This window comes from Brassica rapa, chromosome A01 (genome assembly GCF_000309985.2).
Source record: "Brassica rapa cultivar Chiifu-401-42 chromosome A01, CAAS_Brap_v3.01, whole genome shotgun sequence".
Taxonomy (NCBI): Eukaryota; Viridiplantae; Streptophyta; class Magnoliopsida; order Brassicales; family Brassicaceae; genus Brassica; species Brassica rapa.
This window is the reverse complement of record NC_024795.2, coordinates 7,830,087-7,850,239: the sequence shown is the minus strand read 5'-3', so window position 1 is coordinate 7,850,239 and position 20,153 is coordinate 7,830,087. Positions and strand designations below refer to the sequence as shown.

At 36.5% G+C, this 20,153-nt stretch overlaps 3 protein-coding genes and 1 non-coding gene across 5 annotated transcripts; 1 reads left to right on the top strand and 3 right to left on the bottom strand.

Moving 5' to 3' along the window:
* Positions 1-78: 78 nt before the first annotated feature.
* On the bottom strand, positions 79-3,523 carry LOC103861669 (trehalase). Of its 2 annotated transcripts, none has more exons than XM_009139386.2 (11): positions 2,520-3,520; positions 2,253-2,372; positions 2,061-2,176; positions 1,869-1,969; positions 1,662-1,771; positions 1,508-1,580; positions 1,244-1,405; positions 1,079-1,166; positions 820-919; positions 509-722; positions 79-349 (listed from the first exon to the last, which is right to left on the bottom strand). In XM_009139386.2, the coding sequence occupies exons 1-11, from the start codon at positions 3,203-3,205 to the stop codon at positions 266-268; spliced, it is 1,854 nt and encodes a 617-aa protein (XP_009137634.1). In that variant the 5' UTR covers positions 3,206-3,520; the 3' UTR covers positions 79-265. The 2 variants fall into 2 exon arrangements, 1 of the variants encoding a protein (XP_009137634.1); XR_004456415.1 differs by having other exon boundaries at positions 94-381; positions 425-722; positions 2,520-3,523.
* Positions 3,524-4,488: 965 nt separating this feature from the next.
* On the bottom strand, positions 4,489-5,517 carry LOC103861657. The gene has a single exon (XM_009139376.3). The coding sequence runs from the start codon at positions 4,998-5,000 to the stop codon at positions 4,764-4,766; it is 237 nt and encodes a 78-aa protein (XP_009137624.1). The 5' UTR covers positions 5,001-5,517; the 3' UTR covers positions 4,489-4,763.
* Positions 5,197-5,267, top strand: TRNAG-CCC. Its single transcript has one exon. It is a non-coding gene; the product is annotated as a tRNA-Gly (tRNA).
* A 252-nt stretch (positions 5,518-5,769) lies between the features above and the next one.
* Positions 5,770-9,791, bottom strand: LOC103861648 (protein NLP7). Its single transcript, XM_009139366.3, has 5 exons — positions 9,233-9,791; positions 8,467-9,041; positions 8,107-8,154; positions 7,131-8,022; positions 5,770-7,044 (listed from the first exon to the last, which is right to left on the bottom strand). Exons 1-5 carry the CDS (start codon positions 9,546-9,548, stop codon positions 6,002-6,004), a joined length of 2,874 nt encoding a protein of 957 aa, XP_009137614.1. The 5' UTR covers positions 9,549-9,791; the 3' UTR covers positions 5,770-6,001.
* Positions 9,792-20,153: the final 10,362 nt, after the last annotated feature.

Genomic DNA, 20,153 nt, shown 5'->3' with positions numbered 1-20,153 from the left:
ATCATTGGATCTTTTGGTTATATTGTATAGAATGTCGTTTGCCTAGCTCTTTTTAGTGAAAAATATAAATGAACTAGATTGAAATCGATCATAAGTTGGGATGATGATTATATCGATCACAAAATATCTGGAACACCAAAACATTCTAACCGAATCCACACAAAAAGTGAAACTACTAGTAAATTCCCACTATCATAAAGTTTAAATAAAATTGCAAATTATGAAGTAATTCCTTTATTTAATGTTTAATACGAAAGTAGTAAATCTACGGTTCAATGCTCAGGTCAGAGGGCCATCCAAACTCCTCCAAGAATGCTAATATAACTCCGTTTGACCATCCAAATCCCGTCTGCAAGATAAAAGTCAAGAATGCTAATATAACTAGAATTTTCTCCAAGAATATAACTATGTTACACCAAAAAAACTATGTTTTCTGCATTTTAGACCCCTTAATAGCTAACTAAGTAAAAGAAGTTGAATTAGAGTGCTTAAACTAAAAATGTTTTACCTGTGGCTTATATTCCCCTCCACCACCATATGCACCAAACTCTGAAACATTGAGCTTCTCATGAATAAACCCACTTGTCTTGTAAACACGATAGCTACTTCTTATCCATCTCCTTGCAATCTCCTCTGCCAACTCGTTAGCTTCCTTTAGACCAGATCTTGCGAGTCCTGTAACTATAAGCTCTTGTTGCGGTGCCCATCCATTAGGAGCGTCCCTTTAATACATTGCAAGCACATCTCAACGTTAAAAATGTTTCGTTAAGAAATTTAAATATTCAAAGTGAAACTTGAACCACAAGTAATTTCATTTACCATTGTTGTCCCGAGTTTGTCAAAGATGTTACGATTCCTGCGGGAGCGATGAGTCCTGAGTTTGCAAGAGCCTTCACAACTTTCTTGACAAGATTTTCATCTACATGTACATGTTATTAGAGACAAAGACTCCCACATCGTAAGTTTGAAATCATATTAACTAGTATATAATGGAAATGAGCCATTGTAATTGGTTTTAAGTTGTAAACCCATCAAACTTAATAAATGTGTGCAAATAAACATGTAGACATAGTTTTACCTGAATGGAAGGAACTAATCCAGATTGGAGCAAAGTTAGATGCAAAAACATTGTTGTTTTGGTTCTCAGCTTTCCATGTCTCAGGCTCCTGAAGACACAAACGTGCTCCCAATGTTTGAATAGCATTACAAATCCGATAATGTAACTAAAGATTCTTTAACTTACATCACCATTGGAGGAAAGCCAGTAATCTAGCCACTGCGCTGCTTTTTCATTCCAAAACACAGTCTCAAACGCTTTCTTTCTCGCTTCTGACGCTTTCACAAAACGCTCTGAACCTTTTCTATCTCCAGCAATCTCCATCATAAACGCTATATCGAGTTCCATCTAAGGGAAAAAGAAGATCAGTACAAGGCTCAAGCATAGTCATGTACAATCTTGAACCATAATGAATAGAGATCTAATGTGTGATCAAGAAAGTAAACAAACCTTGAGAAGAAAGACGTTTAGATCAACAGGAACAACTGATGTTGTAGCCATCGTTGTGAAATTAGGAGGGTGTCTGCACAAAACATTATTGATATTAATTAAGTGTGACAGTAATATAAACGATTCTAGTAACAATTTTGATAATAAATTTAACCTCATCCATCTCGTGCTGAAGTCGCATCCTGATTCAGCAGCCGTAGCTATATCTCGATGGAACCGTTGTTTCTCTAACGTACTCGAAAACCCCGAAGCTGATTCTTGATCCTGTGAGCGAGAGAGAGAGAGAGAGGGAGTCAAAATATTTTTTTCCAAGTTAAAAAAAAGCTACAGTTTACTTGAGCTAATGAGACAAGAAACATACGAAAACAGAGGATTCAGGTCTAGGCATGTTCCACATGGCGTAATACCGGCTTAAGATGTGATCATTGCCACTTGCGTCTCGAATTACAACCTTATGTTTTCCTACAAAATTAAAAGATACTTATAATATAACCAACATTAAATATAGGAAAGAACACACCATATCATTATGTAACTCAACTAAAAAACTAACCTGAGTTCCAGAACTCGTACTCTTTGAGAAGCACAGGGATAGCTTTCCTCACAAGTTCTTCATCTTTGGTTACGTTATAGATCTCATAGACCATTGAGCTCAATAGAGGTGGTTGGCTTGTTACAATAAAAAAACAGCCTATTACTCTCTGTTACGTAACATTTTACGATGATTATCTGTTTTGGTTTTTACCTTCGGTTAGTGTAATAAGCTCTAGCACCGTTCAAAGCGTAACCATAAGTCTCCACAAGTGACATCAGGTTCGTCACTAAACCTTTGGCCGTAGTGAACATTTTACTCGTCAAAAGTCCTCTGCACGTGCAAAAGCGCACCACATAACATGACATCGACACGTGAGCTCGTGTTGCGTAGTCAACACGGAATATTAAAAGGAGTTGAAGAATAAATTATAGAAAGAAAAAAAAAAGACAATGGTTTGAAAAGTTGATGAACACTGACTTGATAACCCAATAAGAATCCCAGTAATAGACTTCTCTGAATCTCGAACCGGGAATGATAACCGGTTCCGGCAACGGGAGAAGCGTGTGCCGGTCAGGTGACTCTATGACCGAGTCAGAGACTCTGCAGCTCAGGGTTCTCCAAAGGCAGTGTACCTCACGCGCCCATTCTCTGACTTGGTCGTTCTCCACGTTGAGGAGGAACTCGGTGGGATCTGAGACGAAGTCCTCTGGCTCGTGGTGCACCAGATCCTTCCCTGCATCGTCGAAGTACTCGTGGACGAACTTTTCAAGCTTCTCCACTGGCACTGACAGGTCACGTGACCCGGTCGTGAGATCGTCGAAGGCGGACTCGGCGGTGGAGAGATCGTGAGGGAGCTTGAGAGACAGGTCAATGTAGAATTTAGGGTCAGGCTTCTTGGAGTATGATCGGAGTGCCGTGAGTTGCACGCGCTGGAGGAAGGTGACGAGTGGGGTCGTCTGAACAACAGGACCAGAGTCTGAATCTGAGTCTGAGACTGCCATGGAAGTAGCAAAAGACAAACAGAGGAACAAGAAGATCAACAACAACGGAGAAGTGAAACGTTGTCGTTTTAGGTCTAAGGAGGTAGCAAAGAGGGAGTATTTGTAGTGAGATGAGAAGGAGAGTGTAGAGATTGGACTAGTGTTATGTTTGTGTGAATTCATTACCAGAGGTATGAACTTTGACTAGGGGTTTTAAGAAGAACACATACGAAAAAGGAAAGAAGAGCTTGTTTTTGGAAATATATATACCAGTAAACCCTCTGGCTGAGTCAGACGGGTCATTCTGATTGGTTCAGGATGATAACGATTAGATTTGTTTGGCAAGTTTGTGTGGATTTGTGATCTTTCTAAACAATATGCTCAAGTATCCAAGGAGTTCAAATTCAATACGAACCGAACCTATCAACAAACAATTTCTGAAAATACGTAATTTTTTAATAAAGTAAGAAACAAAACTAAACTCGCTTTTTAAAGAAGTAATCACGGGAGGAAAAGTGACACGCCTAAGAAGTTGGTGGTGGCCTTACTTATTTATTATTTAGCTTATAGTCAAAACATACACATCATAGGAGCCAGCAGAGCTTACTTTTATTTCTTGATTAGAGGAAGCATGCCAAACCCTCCATAAATTAAACTTTTCCTAGATACAGACAAATGATGCAACTCCGTAACAATATTCCCATTCAAATGCAATCTAACAACAAAAAGGAGTAGATTATGTTATCTTTTATTCTGCTAAACCCTAAAACGAAATGATACGCACCCAAAACATCGATGCAGAATGCAAGATGCGACGATGGAGTTTTGACCCTTGAGAGTCATTGTTAATTCAACATTTTACTTTCCTTCAGCAGCTCATGGTAACTGTATCGGCCATTCCACTCATTCATAGTTTAAGGACCTTTCATTTCAATTTCTGTTGGTTAGATGTTTTGTTTAGATTTAATTACTGCATACTGCTATTTTGTTTTTATGTTGTTATGTAAAATCTTGAAAATTTTGGTATAGTAATTTAACATTTTACCAACCAAAAATATATATTGCTTCCTTAGCAATTGGTGTAAACCATCAGAGATCCATTTCAAGAATCTATATTCAAGAAACTCAAAGAACAAAACAACCAATCCACACATAAGTTTGTTTGGATCCCAACTGAGATTAAAAGTAAAATAATGTTTTGAGTGTGACTCGGTGGATGGTCCCTATAATACAACATTTGTTTTCATATGACAAAGACGTTTAAACAATATCGTCTCTATATGAGAGAATCCTTGGAATCTAGCTAAAGCAAACACAACATTGGGTAGTTCAAGTTAAACACGACATTTACTCTGACCGCATCGAATTTCACACACACACACACACGTGTTAATTTGGAACTACTTGATGTCCAAGTGTCAGATCTCTGATTATCGATCAGTTCCACTAAACAAACTGAACTTAAATACTTGAAGTCAAGATTGATTAACAAAAGAAACTTCAAACGAATGATCTTAACTACATCAAACCCAAGTAAGATCATCAGGTACAGACAAACAGACAAAGCACTTGAGAACCATCACAAAACAAAGTTCCGAGTCTGACATTTACAATCCAAAAGGTCTGAAATATCCATCTAGCATTACACGTAATGCTTACTTATCGATTAACCAGAGGAAGCCAAAAAAAAAAAAAAACACACGATAAGATTTTTATTACCAAGAGAGGTCAAACACGGAGCTTAAACGGTGTCGTTGGAATGAGGAGCGGCGGAGAGAGCAAGGGGACGGTGGTAGGACTCTTCGTTGTCTTCGTCTTCGTCGTCATGGGAGGTAGAGAGGTTGACGCAGGCGCAGCGGTCGAGGGAGGCGAAGAAAGCGGAGATGATCGTGGCGCTGAGCCAGCTCGCTGCCTGATCGATCTTCTCCATGGAAGTAGTCGTGCTAACGTTGGTGCTTATGCTGATGCTTTTGTCCATGATCTACCGATCTGATTAGGGTTTTAGAAGAAGATCGTCTTTGGTGGTGGTGGTGGAATTCGATTAACAGAGGGGAAGAGATTTGGGGTTGTTTGTTTGATTTTGAAGAAACGAAAATGCCAAACGCGAGGCGCTTGCCGAGTAAGCGAATCAAGGATACTGTTATAAAGATTTAATTTGCAGAACAGTCAAGCAAGCGCATCTGGTGTAGTGGTATCATAGTACCCTCCCACGGTACTGACCAGGGTTCGATTCGCTGGATGCGCAGTTTTTTCTTTATAACCTTTTTTTAGAAATTTTTCCTTTCAGCTATGCTGCTATACTAACTCAGACCAGCAATTGGACGGGATCATTTCTAAATCTGAATTTAGGCCAAATGAGAAATAATATGTTTCTTCATGCTTCTTTGACCTTACTGGTTAATTACAGCATTTTGAAAAGAGAAGTGTTCTTTTGAATGGTTAGAAGATTTTAGATCCATAAGCCAGTACATGAATTCCAAACAATGCAATTTAACCCTTTTATACCTCTTTTTATCATATCTTGAACATATTTCTTTATAATTCTATTAGGTAATTCGAAAATTTTACCTAGACAAAATCACACTGGTGCTAAACTGGAGATTTTTTATGTTTGGGTAAAAAGATTGGAGATACTTCTAACTGCAGTTAAGAGTGTCTAACAAATTGACTTCATTTTGAATCTTAGAAAGTAGAAGAAATCTTCAACACATGCAAGAATCCGATTTTGTTCATTTTTAGGCTTTTTCTGTCAAATCTTGTTTACAATTTCAAAATTAAAATACAAAAAAATGCCTGGAGTTAGTTTTTCAACTACAATTGACTTCTAACTTCACTCTCCCACTTACAGTTACAAACAAATGTTTTTTTTTCTTACACCTTTGTCCCCCCCATACACATTCTTTTGAAAAAACAAAAACAAACAACCCCTAAACAGTAAAAACTATTTACAATAGTGTAATGATTTACCTTTACCTCGGGTCACAATTCTCCTGTGCTCTCGCAGGAGCTCCCGAGGTTCGCTGTTACATCATGAACCAGGAGCCGTACTACATTAGTACGGGAGGATCTAGGGATCTCGAGACATTCTTGAAGATCAGCATCACAAGCTATCAATACCCATTCGTTATCATCGTCAAGATACTTGATATCGAACGTACCGGCGTCGAGTCTCAGCCTCTTCGCCACTTCATCCTTCAATTCCATTATACCCGAACCAGAGGATATCCTAAACCGTATTATGTCTTCTTTGTAACTTGCCTTGATGGTTACCGTTCTCATTTCGGACCCTGATGGTGGTTCGCGTGTAATATTTGCCACCTCCTCTTCCTTTGGAGGAGCGTACATGTTGTTGTTGCTGTTATTATCATTGTTCATCCAGTTTGAGTCTGGAAACTTATCGTCGAATGCTGCAGTGGAGCAGAGATTTCTCAAATCTTTTGAGCTTCCAGCGTCTTCAATGGGCATTCCACGAAAATGGTCTATAGTACCAAGAAGCCTGTTCGGCATTGCGAATGATGCTGCGGATACGTCATGATCTCTAGAATAAGGTGGAAAGAATAGCCCCGGTGGTCCACCTACCGTGAACAGCGGATCTTGGTTTGGGACTTTTGTTTCATCTAACTGGTTACCGTCACACGAACCGTGAGAGGTTGGTGTCCCGGCGCTCTCATCCCCCGTCCGTGAACGCTTATGACCATTGCTTGGTAACTCAGGCGAGCCGTTTGGCTCGGGAGGACTGTGATGATCACTTGACCAGTGGTTAGGTGAATTGTTGGTGGTTGGTAGCTCGGGCGGTTTGGAACCGTTGGGTGAGTTTAGTGGATGTGCTGCTGTTTGACCGTGTGTCCAAGGGATGGAACTAACGGCCATGGAAGTCAGGTCCAGGCCTCCATCAGTACACTGAACAGATTCGATGACGCGTTTCAGCTTTGTGATCGAGCGATTCACTTTCTTGATCTTTCTTGATGGCCACCGTGAGATTCCGTGTTGTCTGCAAATTCGCTTCATTGTCGTCGGGCAAACTGAGACAACAACAATCTAGAGTTTAGTTGAAATATCTTACCAGTAAGTAACCAATACATGAAACGGTACATGGATGTAAAACTACCTCCTAGGCTCTTTGCAGCGTCTTTGAGACTTCCTGTGAAATACTGCTGAAGTACATCCAGACTGATCGTTTTCTCAGTCTTCCCGCGCTTTTTCTCTGTTTTCTTCTTCTCCTTAACCACCCCATTAACAGTGGCCACGTTGGTTTTTCCGTTCACTGGAGCAGACGACTGAACCGCAGGCTGAGGAATCAACAGCGTCTCTGTCGCGTTTGACTTGAAACCAGAAAACGGAACTCGAATAGATTCTATTTCTGAATGGATCTTCTCGTCCGGTAATGCTTGGATGATCTCAAAAGACAATTTGTCGTCATCTTCACCAAAGTCAACCCCAGATGCAACCCTCAGACTTTGAAAATGTTCTTTCATTGTCACCAAAAGAGAACCAAGAAGCGAATCTTGCTCTTGGTTGTCTGTCATACTCGAGGGAAGAAAGAATTCAAGAATGTAACTGTCGTCGCCTGTGTAAGAGCTCTGGAGAGATATTGCGAAACAAGTGGTTAACTTAAACATGAGCGCGTAATGGACCAACGGGTACTGCGTTTTGCAGAACTTGGTGATGTCTCTACAGAAACACGAGCCACCGTTGAGAAAAGCTCGTCCAGCGACTCCCTGTCCTTTCTGGAGATGGTGTTCAAGACAGGCATCTCTAAATCCCCAGACATGAGCATCCACGACATAGCAGGCCATGTCGGTTGTGGACATGCAGACTTGGCCCATGCAGCTACCGTCAAAACTGGTGCAGTTTTTCTTTAAACCGCCACCATTGGCAAGAACGCTCCCGTGCTGACAGGGAACCCACGTCTGAGCCAGAGGCAAGTTATGGGTCTCGCATACAACTGTTAGCACTTCTAGAATCTCGGCAAGTGCGTTTTGGCGACTCTCATTGCATATCTGCGAATACAAAGTCAACTGAAAACAGTGAGAACTCAGTGCCTAAATGGTACTCATCAAATCACAAAATTACTTGTAGCTAACCTGAGTAGTTTGGTGATCAAGTATTTCTGAGCTTTTCAAATTTACAGCCTGCCAAAAACACAGAACTATTCAAATACAAGATTATAACAGATATTGAAGAAGCTATAACTAAGATAGACGCAGCAAGCTCCTGATATACATTTGTTGTTATTATCAATGAAAAAACTGTGCTTTAGAGAGATAGAGCTTCAACATGGCAGGCGGACGTACATCAACTTTTTTATGAACAGATATGACTAACAAGGCAAGAATTGCAACTTAAAACTCAAGTCCATTCACACAAAGTTATCTAAATCAGTTCAGATAAAGAAAAAACAGAGCAAGCTTGAGTTGTGCAGAAGGGAGGAAAGAGAACCAAACCTCAAGGGCTTTGCAAACTCTGTCCACTTCGGGTGCATAGTGAATCTTCTCCGAGGTCATAATAAGTTCCACAACACCTATGCAGGACTCACCAGAGGGATTAAATACAGGCAACGCCAGTGTACCCCGCACGTTATAGTGCAAAGCGTGGTCAAGCCGCGAAAATTCTTTACTGGAATAGTACTGGACATTCGGGGTCCACTCAGGCAGTTTCTGACGGAAAACCCGACCCGGGAGCCCGAGCTCAATGTCACTTTCACTATCCACAGAAAACATATAGGTGAGAGATATCATCCTGTACTGATTAAGCCCGTTACCGTTAGGATTAAGAACAAAAGGTTGACCCAAAGTCGTCAGCAAATCACGACCGTTCTTTCTCACAGGAGCCCAGACCTGAGCCAAAACGTGTTGCTCGGTTGATTCTTTGAAGTAACGAAGCGCCTGAGTCATCCTCTCTTTGATCACACAGTAGTTGTCTGTGTTCTCCGGCGGGACTAGGCTCATCAAGGGAGAAGGAAACTGGAAACCGTTATGCTTCTCTAAGGTGTTCTCAGCCACTGATGGTGAAGAAGAGTCTGCAAAGTTTCAACGACTTCAGATACTCAAAACAGTACCAAGCAGAACAAAGTCAAACGCCAAATCAAATCAAATCAAATCAAATCCATTGGTTTACGATCAAATAAGTTCTATAAGCTTAAAATAGAAATATGATATATTCTATATCGGGAAAGAATGAGAAGAGTTAAAGTTCGGCGAGGCTACTAACAAGGGAGGAAGAGAGGATAATCGGCGAGACGAAACGAAGGAACACCGGAGGCGGAGCTGATCTTCTCATCGTCGCCACCGTGGTTAACGGCACCTCCGACGTCGGAGAACGCCCAGAGAGGGGAGCAAGGCTGCTCGGAGGAAGAGGAGACGAAAAGCGGAGATATCATGCGATTCGATGAGGATAAGTAAGGGATCTGATCCAGAGGCCACGAGCCGTCGAGATCCAAGTCATCCACATCCATCAGAACCTCCCTCGACCTTGACGGTGGAGGTGTGGCGCCGTTTCTGGCGGTGTTATCATCGGGCTCGCACATTTTCCAACGGTTTTTTTTTTCTGGAGTTTTCCCGGGAAAGTTTCCGTCTGCGAGTTCTCTTCTTCGTCTTGGCTTGGGGTTGGAATTGGATTAGAGAAAGAGAAGGACGAAAGGTCAAATCGGCGGAGTGTGATTCCATAATATCGCAGAATCAAACAAAATAAATAAAACATTTTCGGATAATATATTGGAACCGATTCTCTGCTTCACATATCACAAATACAACTGTACCCGGATATTTTTTAAAAATATTATTATTCTTGTAAGATTTTTTTTTTTAAAAAAAAAATATATTCCTAGAGATTTTATTCACTAATTATTATTTTCCAAAATCATTTAACAATTCAGTAAATCAAACTGTTTTGCTTTGAGTGATTGGCTTTCTTTTTACCACAGTTAGTTATTATGTCCCAGTGAAACGAGTAACTTAATAATTCATCGCTAAAAAGATTTATTATTCGGTGGTATTACCACAATTATTATTATTTAGCTCATCATGTAAGCAATGTGCTTTGTCAAGTCTGACGGCTGTGTTTTACGACACGTTCAGGACACTCGTGGTGGGAATGCACCAATCAAAAACGATATTTGATATTTCCCTTTATTCCTTAAATATTATAAAATCAATTTGTCTTGGAAAATTTGTGTAACACATTGAAATTTACTAGCATTAGTTTTAAATAATAGTGCGCAAAATGAAATTATTACGTAATGACTTTTCGGGTTTATTAGTGGGAGTTGAGAAGTGGAAAAAAGACAAATTGTAGAATTCTCTTTGGAATTAGTGCGATTCACTAGTTTTGCCGGATTTTTTTTTCTTTTGAACTTTGTTTTGTCTCTTATTTTGACGGAATAGTTAAGTTTTTTTTTCCAAAAAGAAAGTTTTCTTTAATCCATCAACTTGCACTTGCGTTAGTTAGATGATATCATGAAATCAAGACCTAAAAGTTGAATATGGCTATTAGAGAGAAGTAAAAAAACATATATATACATCAAGTACCATACTTGATGACTATATGAACATGTATGCTTTGTTTTTTTTTTAAATAGTCAAATGTTTTGTTTACAAAAATAGTTACCATAAAATGATAAAATTCTTAAAATATAATTGAGTAGGGAACTATTATGGAATCTTTTGCAGTTGCAATAAGAATATTAAGAAAGGTTCAACTTGATAATAGGGTGGTTGACCAAAAATGACAATATGTGAATTACAGAATTGAATCAATTGATATTGACTCTTGTCGGGTTTGTGCTTTGTACCCAGTTTGTACCCATATCTTAGATGGAATATAATGTAACTTAGATTGTTCTTTTTTTGTACCAAAGTAGTTCTTTTATATATTTGCAATGTAACAAAGTAGTTCTTTTATATATTTGCAATGTCTTGAATTAACATAGAGATTGCTATTTTAACAATATTTGAAAAACGTATAAATGCATTTAAACTTCACATCAATATAGTTTGCTAACAATAAGAGAACTACACTAGCAAACAAAACCTAAACAAACGCTACCACACACGAACAAGTTTAATTTATAAGTGCCAATATAGAGTTATTTTCACTCTAGGACAGTTTCCATGTTTCCATGTCATAAAAAGACACTTTCCGCTACTGAGGCAGTTTCTATGTGAAAAGACCCAACTTGCCCTTAGTAAAACCTAACCAGTTTTCCCCTTTTCTCGTTTCTTAGTTTGTTTGTTGGATTTTCAAAATTCAAAATCGGTGTGATGGGCCCACAAGCGTAAAAAATCCCACTTTCAATTATTATAAATATTAAATACGGATTTGTAAGGGAAATTATTCTCTTTCACTTTGGCTTTTATCGAGACCAGAGGGAGAAACTGAAAAGGCGATAACGTGTCTAAAAATCGACGGCGAGGTTCGGCGACGAGAACAAGATGTCACGACAGCGGAGTCTGCGAGGTAAAGAGATGGTGAGGCGTAACGACGAAAAAAAAATGGTGAGGCGTAACGACGTTAAAGGCATGTCTCGGCAGCGGAGTCTGCGGGGAAAAGAGATAGCTGACGGTGAGTTAACTTCAGTTTTGCTTTGATGGCTAGATTGGTTAATTTTGATGTTGTTTTTTTTTAGCCTGATTCTCTTTGTTGGATAGAAACAGTGGCGGTAGAAGATGTAAAGGGAAGTCTCCCAGAAAGGCTCTTTGCAACGGATCGGTACCCATGCGAGAGGATCAATATGTACTCGGAGATTGATAATCTACGTGCGTTAGAGACGCACTGAACGACACGGAGGAGATGGCCCTATTGTTGAGGTCTTGCTTTGGAAGCCTTCAGTTTTGGGCGTTTTAAGCTATCCCAGCTTTGCTTAAGCGTTTAGGTGGTGACAATGAGTAGAAACTGTTGAATTATGTTGGTGAGAAGCTTACACAACATACTAGGGTGGTTCTGTATATATGTACATGTGGACTTGTAAACGAATGTGTGTTTGGCTGTACATATGGACATGTGAATGAATGAGCGTTGTGAACACGTATTATGTGGTGTCTAGCAATTTTCTTTAATTATGTGTACTGAGAAAATTGGTTGTGTACACTATCTGAGTTGTATATGTGTACACGTATGAAGCTATACATATTTTCAAGCTTCAAATTGTTATGGATGGTCTTATTCCTAGGTATACATCAATGACTAAGAAATTGAATCATCAATCTATGTATACTTTCTCGATGTTTATCCCTTTGCATATTCTTTGTTTGTCTGTTAATGTTTTCTTGTTGTTGGCTTTTGAAGACATAGTTTTAGTTTGATTTTTATAACGTTCATCTGTACACATAAAATTTACTATCCACATGTACAATACTTCATGTGTACAGCGTCTAACATATATATACATTGTCTAACAAAATTTCATGTGTACATTATCTGAGTTGTACATGTGTGCACATATGAAACTATACATATTCTCAAGCTTCAAATCGTTGTGGATGGTCTTATTTCTATGGTATACATCAACGACGGAGAAATATACGTACACAATTATGTATCTTACACAACAAATACACACCATTTCCCATGAAACTATTCTTCGATTCTATTATATGTTCATTACATTGGCCATCACAACCCTGTTAAATGATACATGTACTCGTGGACTTGTTCATGAGTATGCGTCATGTACACTGATACATTTACGTACACTGCCTACTGATTGTACACAGTTTCTAATCAACCATGTACTCGCGTTCACTCAAACTTGTCAACAAATTAATAAACATCGTCGGTTAATAATGTCTTCACCTGACATGACTTGGTGGATATATTTAGGAAGTAGTATGCGATGGAGATTTACACGGATTGGGTTGTGCCTTTGTACTTGTGATAATTGTAGACATCTATGCGTTGTTTGGTTTAAAAGGGAGGGTGTATTTTGTGTTGTTGGGATATTATAGAACGGGAGGACGTATTTTGCCTTTTGTAGTATTTGTGTTTAAAGAACATATTGTGTAAGGACGGATATTGTAGTATTTGTGTTGTTTGGACGAAACAGCTTTTGTTCAAAGAAAGCACCCTTAGATAAATGTGTGTGTGACTAAAGAACATGTGTAAGTACAAATCAAGAGGTATTGTACACTAAAACCAACCTATATTAAATACATGTACAACCACGAGGTAGATAAATGCATGTACATGTGGACGTGATAAAGTAATACACATGGTAACCGAACATATTGGGTATCAGTTAAGGTGGACATAAAATGTTAAAGCGTCTTCAAACCAGCTTATACATGTTCATACGTGTTCTCTCAAATTACAATTCAGCCTGTGAAACAAAGTTGTACATATAGACAGGCACAAATGTACAACCCCGGACGTTGTGAAAAATGTGTACATGTGGACGTAACTAAGATGTACACATGCTAAAAGACAATGTGTACTAATTACTCGTAGCTGATGTCAAAAACTCAGATTTGGATAAGCGGACCTGAACTTATTGAATATCAGTAGGGGTGGGCATAAATGATAAAATCGTCTTCAAAACAGCTCATACATGTTCATAATTGGATTAATTAATATAACAGAGAAAATGAATTAATTTTGATAATTGGATGTTAGAAAACTAACCACAAGTTTAGCGGAAGTTAATTTGTGGCCAAATATAAACAAAGCTGTAGATTACGGTGTCTATTCTTTCTAAAAAAAAAGTTTGAAACAAAACGATGAAGATGAAGAAGGGAGAATAACAAATTAAATCTGGGCCGTAAAAAGTAAAAGACAAAAAGTAAATCTAAAGGGTGAGAATTTAGACAGATATATGTCTTGTCATATATGACAGATTTATTATGGGACGTTGGATGGGGGGGGGGAGATGTGCGGTGGATATAGGTTCCCGCCAATAAACTAGTTGGGCTTTTCCTATGAGTAGTTACGGATGAACTATATTGATTAGGTACAAGTGGAGAAAAATGGATTAGTTAGAAGAAACTGTCCTAGTAGCTGAATGTGACTCATTGTGTTATTAGAAACTTAGAAACTGCCTTAGAGTAGTGTAATATTCTCTATATATAATTGGTTCAATATCTATTTGACCACATGAAATCCATAAATTAGGAAGAAACTGGTGTGTTGATATAAAAATACACAAAAGCTAAAATGATAATGTTTGTATAATATCACAGAATTAAACATTGTACAATTCCTCACATATCATATTTTTATTTAGATTGTTATACATTGACTTAGACCATTATATCAGAGGAGGTTTCAGAGACCTTTTCCAGAAATATTATTAACAAGAGGTAGTTTCTCCACTGAAAAACATTTGCAAATCCATGAGAAATTTTAACGCCACATGTCGACGGTTAATATTTTGGTAAAAATGGTTTAATAGTTTAATTGTTAAATATTAATATATATAACTTTAACAAACTGGTTGAGTTTCTCAACGGTACAAATTTTCCCTTATGTTATAAAAAGTTCCTGAGAGAGGTTATATTTTTAAATTAAACTTAATCATGATTATCAAAAAAAAAAAAAAGTTCCTGAGAGACGAGAGTAGATAGTAGGTAAATATGACGAGAGGGGATAGAAAAGAAGTTTATTGAAAAGAAATAAAAAGTTATGAAACCAACGAAGAGGAAAGTCCAGAATCTAAAGGAACAAGCAATAGTATCATTAATCCACACTATTTTAATAGCCAAACGAATAAAACAACACCAGATTCGTGATACGGGTGCCACTTTCGATAGTTTGTATTCTATGATTATGGAAATCATTTATTTCAACTATAAAAATGATTCAAGAATGTAAAGAAAACCCACTACCTACTTTAGTTTTAGTTGAAGAATATGTCATATTTCGAGTATTAAATTTAATTATTATTCTACAAACAATAATGTCACACTCACCAATCCCTTTGGCGTTTAACATTATCCAAAATTAATGTCCAAAAGTAGTGGTCGGGAAGTTATATGAGATCTGTCGCATAATCTGCAGATTATTGTCTTGATTTCTTTCAAAATATCACAAGCTTGCGCGGATTGGGTCTAAGTCATTCGGCCATAAAACATATCAGGGCTTTTTTTTCTATAGATTTTTTTTTTCTAAAGAAACATGTTTTGCAGCTCAAAATGTAAGTATAGAGCGACGCCACATCAGTTAACTTGCGACTTTAATCTGAACACATCAAATGCAGAAACATTATACTTAAAATCCATGAAGTAAAGTTTGTAATAAGTAATGAAAAAAAACTTACAAACTTCACTCAACCGGTCCAATGTAATAAGTAATAAACACCCACATTAATACGTAAGTAATGAATACATGTGTAGATTTAATACAACTAGACCAAAGATCCATTATCTACGCACTTCACAAGCATCAATTTATTAATTTTCAAGCCTCGGGTTTCTAAGCAAAAGTTACACTAGAATCGCTTTAATTATATAACAGAAATTTCCAAGTCCTCCTATATTTAGGTAAACTATACTTTTTTCGTAGTGCAACCAAACCGTATAGGACAACAACCAGTGGTGTCACTTAAATAGGAGAACTAACATTTTAAGAGTAATCATTATGGATGGTCGGCTATATAAAATAAGTTGTAGTGAAATAATTTGCTGTTTTCTCGCCTGTGAAATTACTTTATTCAGTGGTTATGACGACGTCAAAGAGCAATATACATATTTAATTACATTTCCTCTAAATGAATCATTTGTATATTAATTAAGAAGCATTATAATATATTTTTTTGTAGCTACTTTTTTTTTCCATCTCGTTTTATTAATAAGACCAAACGGTCAGCAAAAACAAAAGAAAAGGAAAAAATGCCTAACACGACAAGACCCATACGAAAATATAAAAGAGAGGCACATCACAGCCCAACCATTAAAGCCCAAATGGTGAAAAATGCATCTCCGCAAAGACAAAACATAGCCACATGCCTTGCCGTAAGCAAAGGAGAACCAGGTGATTCAGAAGCAGAGACGCCGTCGACTTTACCGGCTCCAAAATTACCGTCGGATGTCTAATCGAGCACTCTACCGGAACAGAAAGCTCAAGATTAGAATAAACGTCAACAGCAACAGATCTTTAAAACGCTCAAGAGAAAAACTAAAAACGAGAAAATGAAACCGGAAAAACCGGATCTGAACAAGAACAGACATCGGAGATGAGCGATGAAAGTTAAAAGATAAGCCGGCCATGAACGGTGCTTTGGAAGCCATCGCATGCCGGAGACAGAGCCAGCCAAGCAACACTGAAGAAGCCATCGCTTGCCGGAAGAAAAGCCGGCCAAGTCGCCGCTGAAGAAGCCGACGCTTGCCAGAATCGAAGCCCGATCACCGGGAGTCAGAGCCGGAGAAGAAACCAGCAAAACCTTGAACTTCTCTCATCAACACCTCTGTGAAAGATTTTTAGAGAGAGAACGGAGGGGAGAGAGAGTTTCCTCAACTCCAAGACTTAAATCAGTTCTTCATTTTTTTTTAATTTTTTTTGTAGCTACTTATCCTTGCTAAGATGTTTGTTAGAATATTTAGAAAATAAGTTGGTTCATCTAAACATATATTATATTTTTTTATTAAACTAACTATCAAATTAATTAGTACTGTACACAAAATATTAAAAATCTCACAATGAAAATTTTGTGATTAATAGTTTACCTTTTTCTTTGTTATCACAAGATATAAATGATCAGAAAATCGTATGAATATGAAATCTCATTTAATAGATACTAGATCACGACCCGCGCAACCGCGCGGATTTTTATTTTCATTTATTTTTATATAAACATTTTGTTTTTAATTCTACATTGGTATATATTAATATAATTTTATCGTATATTTTTAAAACATAATAATTTTATCGTATATTTTTTTTATTGAATTGGTTGTTTCCAGATCACGTTTTTTTTTGCTAGAAAAAGATTGATAATTATTTAATTCCTATAATGTAGTAGACATATTATTTAGTTCCTATAATCTAGAAAGTGAGTTATTTAGATCTATAATAATAATAATATTAGAAATTGAATGTAACATGACTTTCTAGTAATAGGTTCATTAAGTCCATTTTTTAAAAAATCACACATGAGTCAAAGTTGTGACTTCTCTTTTAATATATAAGATTGTTTAAACCTTATGTATTTACCACTTCTTATTATATATTTATCTTATTGTATTTGCATTTACTTATTAAGCAAATTAATAAATTCATGAGAAAATATATTTAAAAAATATTTTGTATTTAATTTATGCTAAATTCTGACCCGTATTTCAAAACTGGATTTCTTTTTACCAATATTTTTATGCTTATTCATTTTAGATAATTTCTTATTGTATATATAAAAGTGTAAGATATGTTAATTTTTAGATATGTATTATATAGTTTGTTAATTTTAAGCTGTTCTATCATCATATTATATTTTAAATAAATAGTTTATATTTATGAAAATAAAATTTATAAATTTATCAATTGAATATAATTTTATCATATTTATTTTAGTATAATAATTATATTTTAACATGATTATGACTATAAAAGTAGATAAAATAGGATATAATTTATTTATTTTCATTTCTAAACGATAACTTAAATGAAAATATAATATATAAATATATATTATATTTAAAATGAAAATATATTTTGATTAAAGTAGTTACAAAGATTTTTTATTATTAACTTTAAAGAACTACATGTTAATTTTTATACAAGTATTATATAGTTTGATATTGTTAACTCATCTTACCAACATATTAGATTTTATTTTTGAACATAAATATTTAATAATTACGAAAATAAAATATATAAATATATAAATTTAATACAATTTTATTATATTTAGCTCAATATAATAATTTTATTTTAATATGATTGATTATGATTATATAATAAATAAAATATTATAGATTTTTTATTTTTCATTTTATATAACTGAATATATTAATGTATAATAATATTTTAAACTAATTTCAAAATTAGTGAAAATATTTAAAAATAATTTCGAAAATGAAGATCTTGTAAAAATCTTTTTAAACAGATTTATTAGATTTTAAAATAAATATATTTATATTTAAAATGAAAAGATATCAAAAGATATTATGATTAAAATATTTTAAAAATCCTATTTATATTAGTCTGAATTAAAATATAGTATGAATTTCTATGAATAGGTTCATTAGGTCTATTTTTAAAAAAATCACACATGAATCAAGGTTGTGACTTCTGTTTTAATATATAAGATTCATATTAAATATATATACATATCTATTTTATATTGTTTAAATTAAAATATATACCATATAAAAATAAATAAGTAAATATGTTAATTTTAAAATTTGCATTGAAAAAGTATTGAGACTTTAATATTTTAATTTTAAAATTTGCATTAAATTTTTAAAAATTTTGATTAATGCTTTAAATTTTTTGTTACAAAAATATACAAATATTAATAAAATCATATGAGTAAGAAATATTAATAATAAATATTTATATTAAAAATATATTATTTAAATATGTCAATATCATTAAAATTTAATTATGCAATATAGAAAATAAATAAAATAATTGTTTTGATTTATTTACCACAAATATATTGTAAATAAACAAGAAATATTGTTTTCATTTATGTTTTTACTCTTTAATTATATATATAATACGTAGATAAACACAAAATAAATAATAACATGAAAAATCATTTGATACATAATATTCGGATCTTAACCTATTTTTTATTATAATACGACTAAGCTTTCATGTGCTCATATGCACACAAAAAATCATATGATTCTTGTTGTAAAAAAGCAGACATCACATTTTCTTAGTAAGAAATTAATTATTCTCGTGGAAAATGTCCAAAAAGGAAAAACGGCTAGTTTCTCTCTCTTAACCGGCGAAATAAAGGCGATCTCCAGAGCAACAGTGCCTCCGTCCGCGTCTCACCGGCGTCTCGTCAGACGTCGGCTCCTCAGCCAGTGCTCCGCTCTATCTCCGCCGAGCACGATGAAGAAGAAAAAGCCCAAGAATTCCCCGACACAATTCCCCTTGAAATCTCCGCCACAAGCCCCTTTGAAGCCCCCTTCTCAGGCGCTCTCGAACTCGTTGGAGGATTGCCACCCCTGTGAAGCCCCCAAGATTGTTTCTGATGCCCAAATCGGCTCCCCAGCTGACAAGGTTGCTCAACGATCCGGTGTTTCTTCAGATCTGGCCCTCGTCCTAACAGAGGTTCAGGCAAATAAGATAGTGATCGATGAATTGGCATCTGATCCATCTTCAGCCAGCATTAATACCCTGTCCATGCAATTGGAGTCGATTCCTGTGATAACCCCACAGCGATCCTCGGTTTCGGTCAAGGATATTGTAGTCGCCTCTAAGGAGGGGCTTTTGTCTATTGCGGCTTCCCAGCTTGAAATTGTGGATGCCAAGATTAATTCTATGACCCCGCACCAAGCTGTTAGTAATCAGGAAGCCTCAAGTGAAGGGATCAACCTCGATGTTGCTCCTGTTCAGCTGGCTCCGGCTCAGATAGCTCCTGCTCAGCTAGTTCTGGGTGAGGGTCAATCTGCAGATGTAGTACTACCCGCTGCAGGCACAAACATGAACAGCGACGCATCTATCAAGCCTAGTGACCCATCGGATTCTTGGTGCGCCCATGCCAAAGGTCTCGGAAAGCGCTTGTCGAAGAAAGGCGAAGCTTTCTTCCTACCTTCCGGTGAAGCCTGCATAAAAATCCCAAACTCAGTAATAGAGAAGCACCAAAAGTCTTGGGAATCCTTTATTCTGGGACAGTTCTACTCTGACCCACCGTCACAGGGGACTCTTCACAACATCGTCAACGGAATTTGGAGTAAACAATACCGTGACATAGCAGTATCCAAGATGGAGGGTTTCGCTTTTCTATTTCGAATTCCAAATGCAGCAACAAGACACAGAGTTCTAACTCAGCGTCTCTGGCAGATAGAAGGCCAAACCATGTTTGTTGATAAATGGGAGCCGGGAGTAGTGCCAGCAAAGCCCGAGCTAACCTCTGCCCCTATTTGGTTGGAACTCAGGAAGGTCCCTTTCCAGTTCTTCAATGAAGATGGTTTGGAGCGTATAGCGGGACTAGTGGGCCACCCCAAGTTCCTCCACCCGATGACCAAGAATA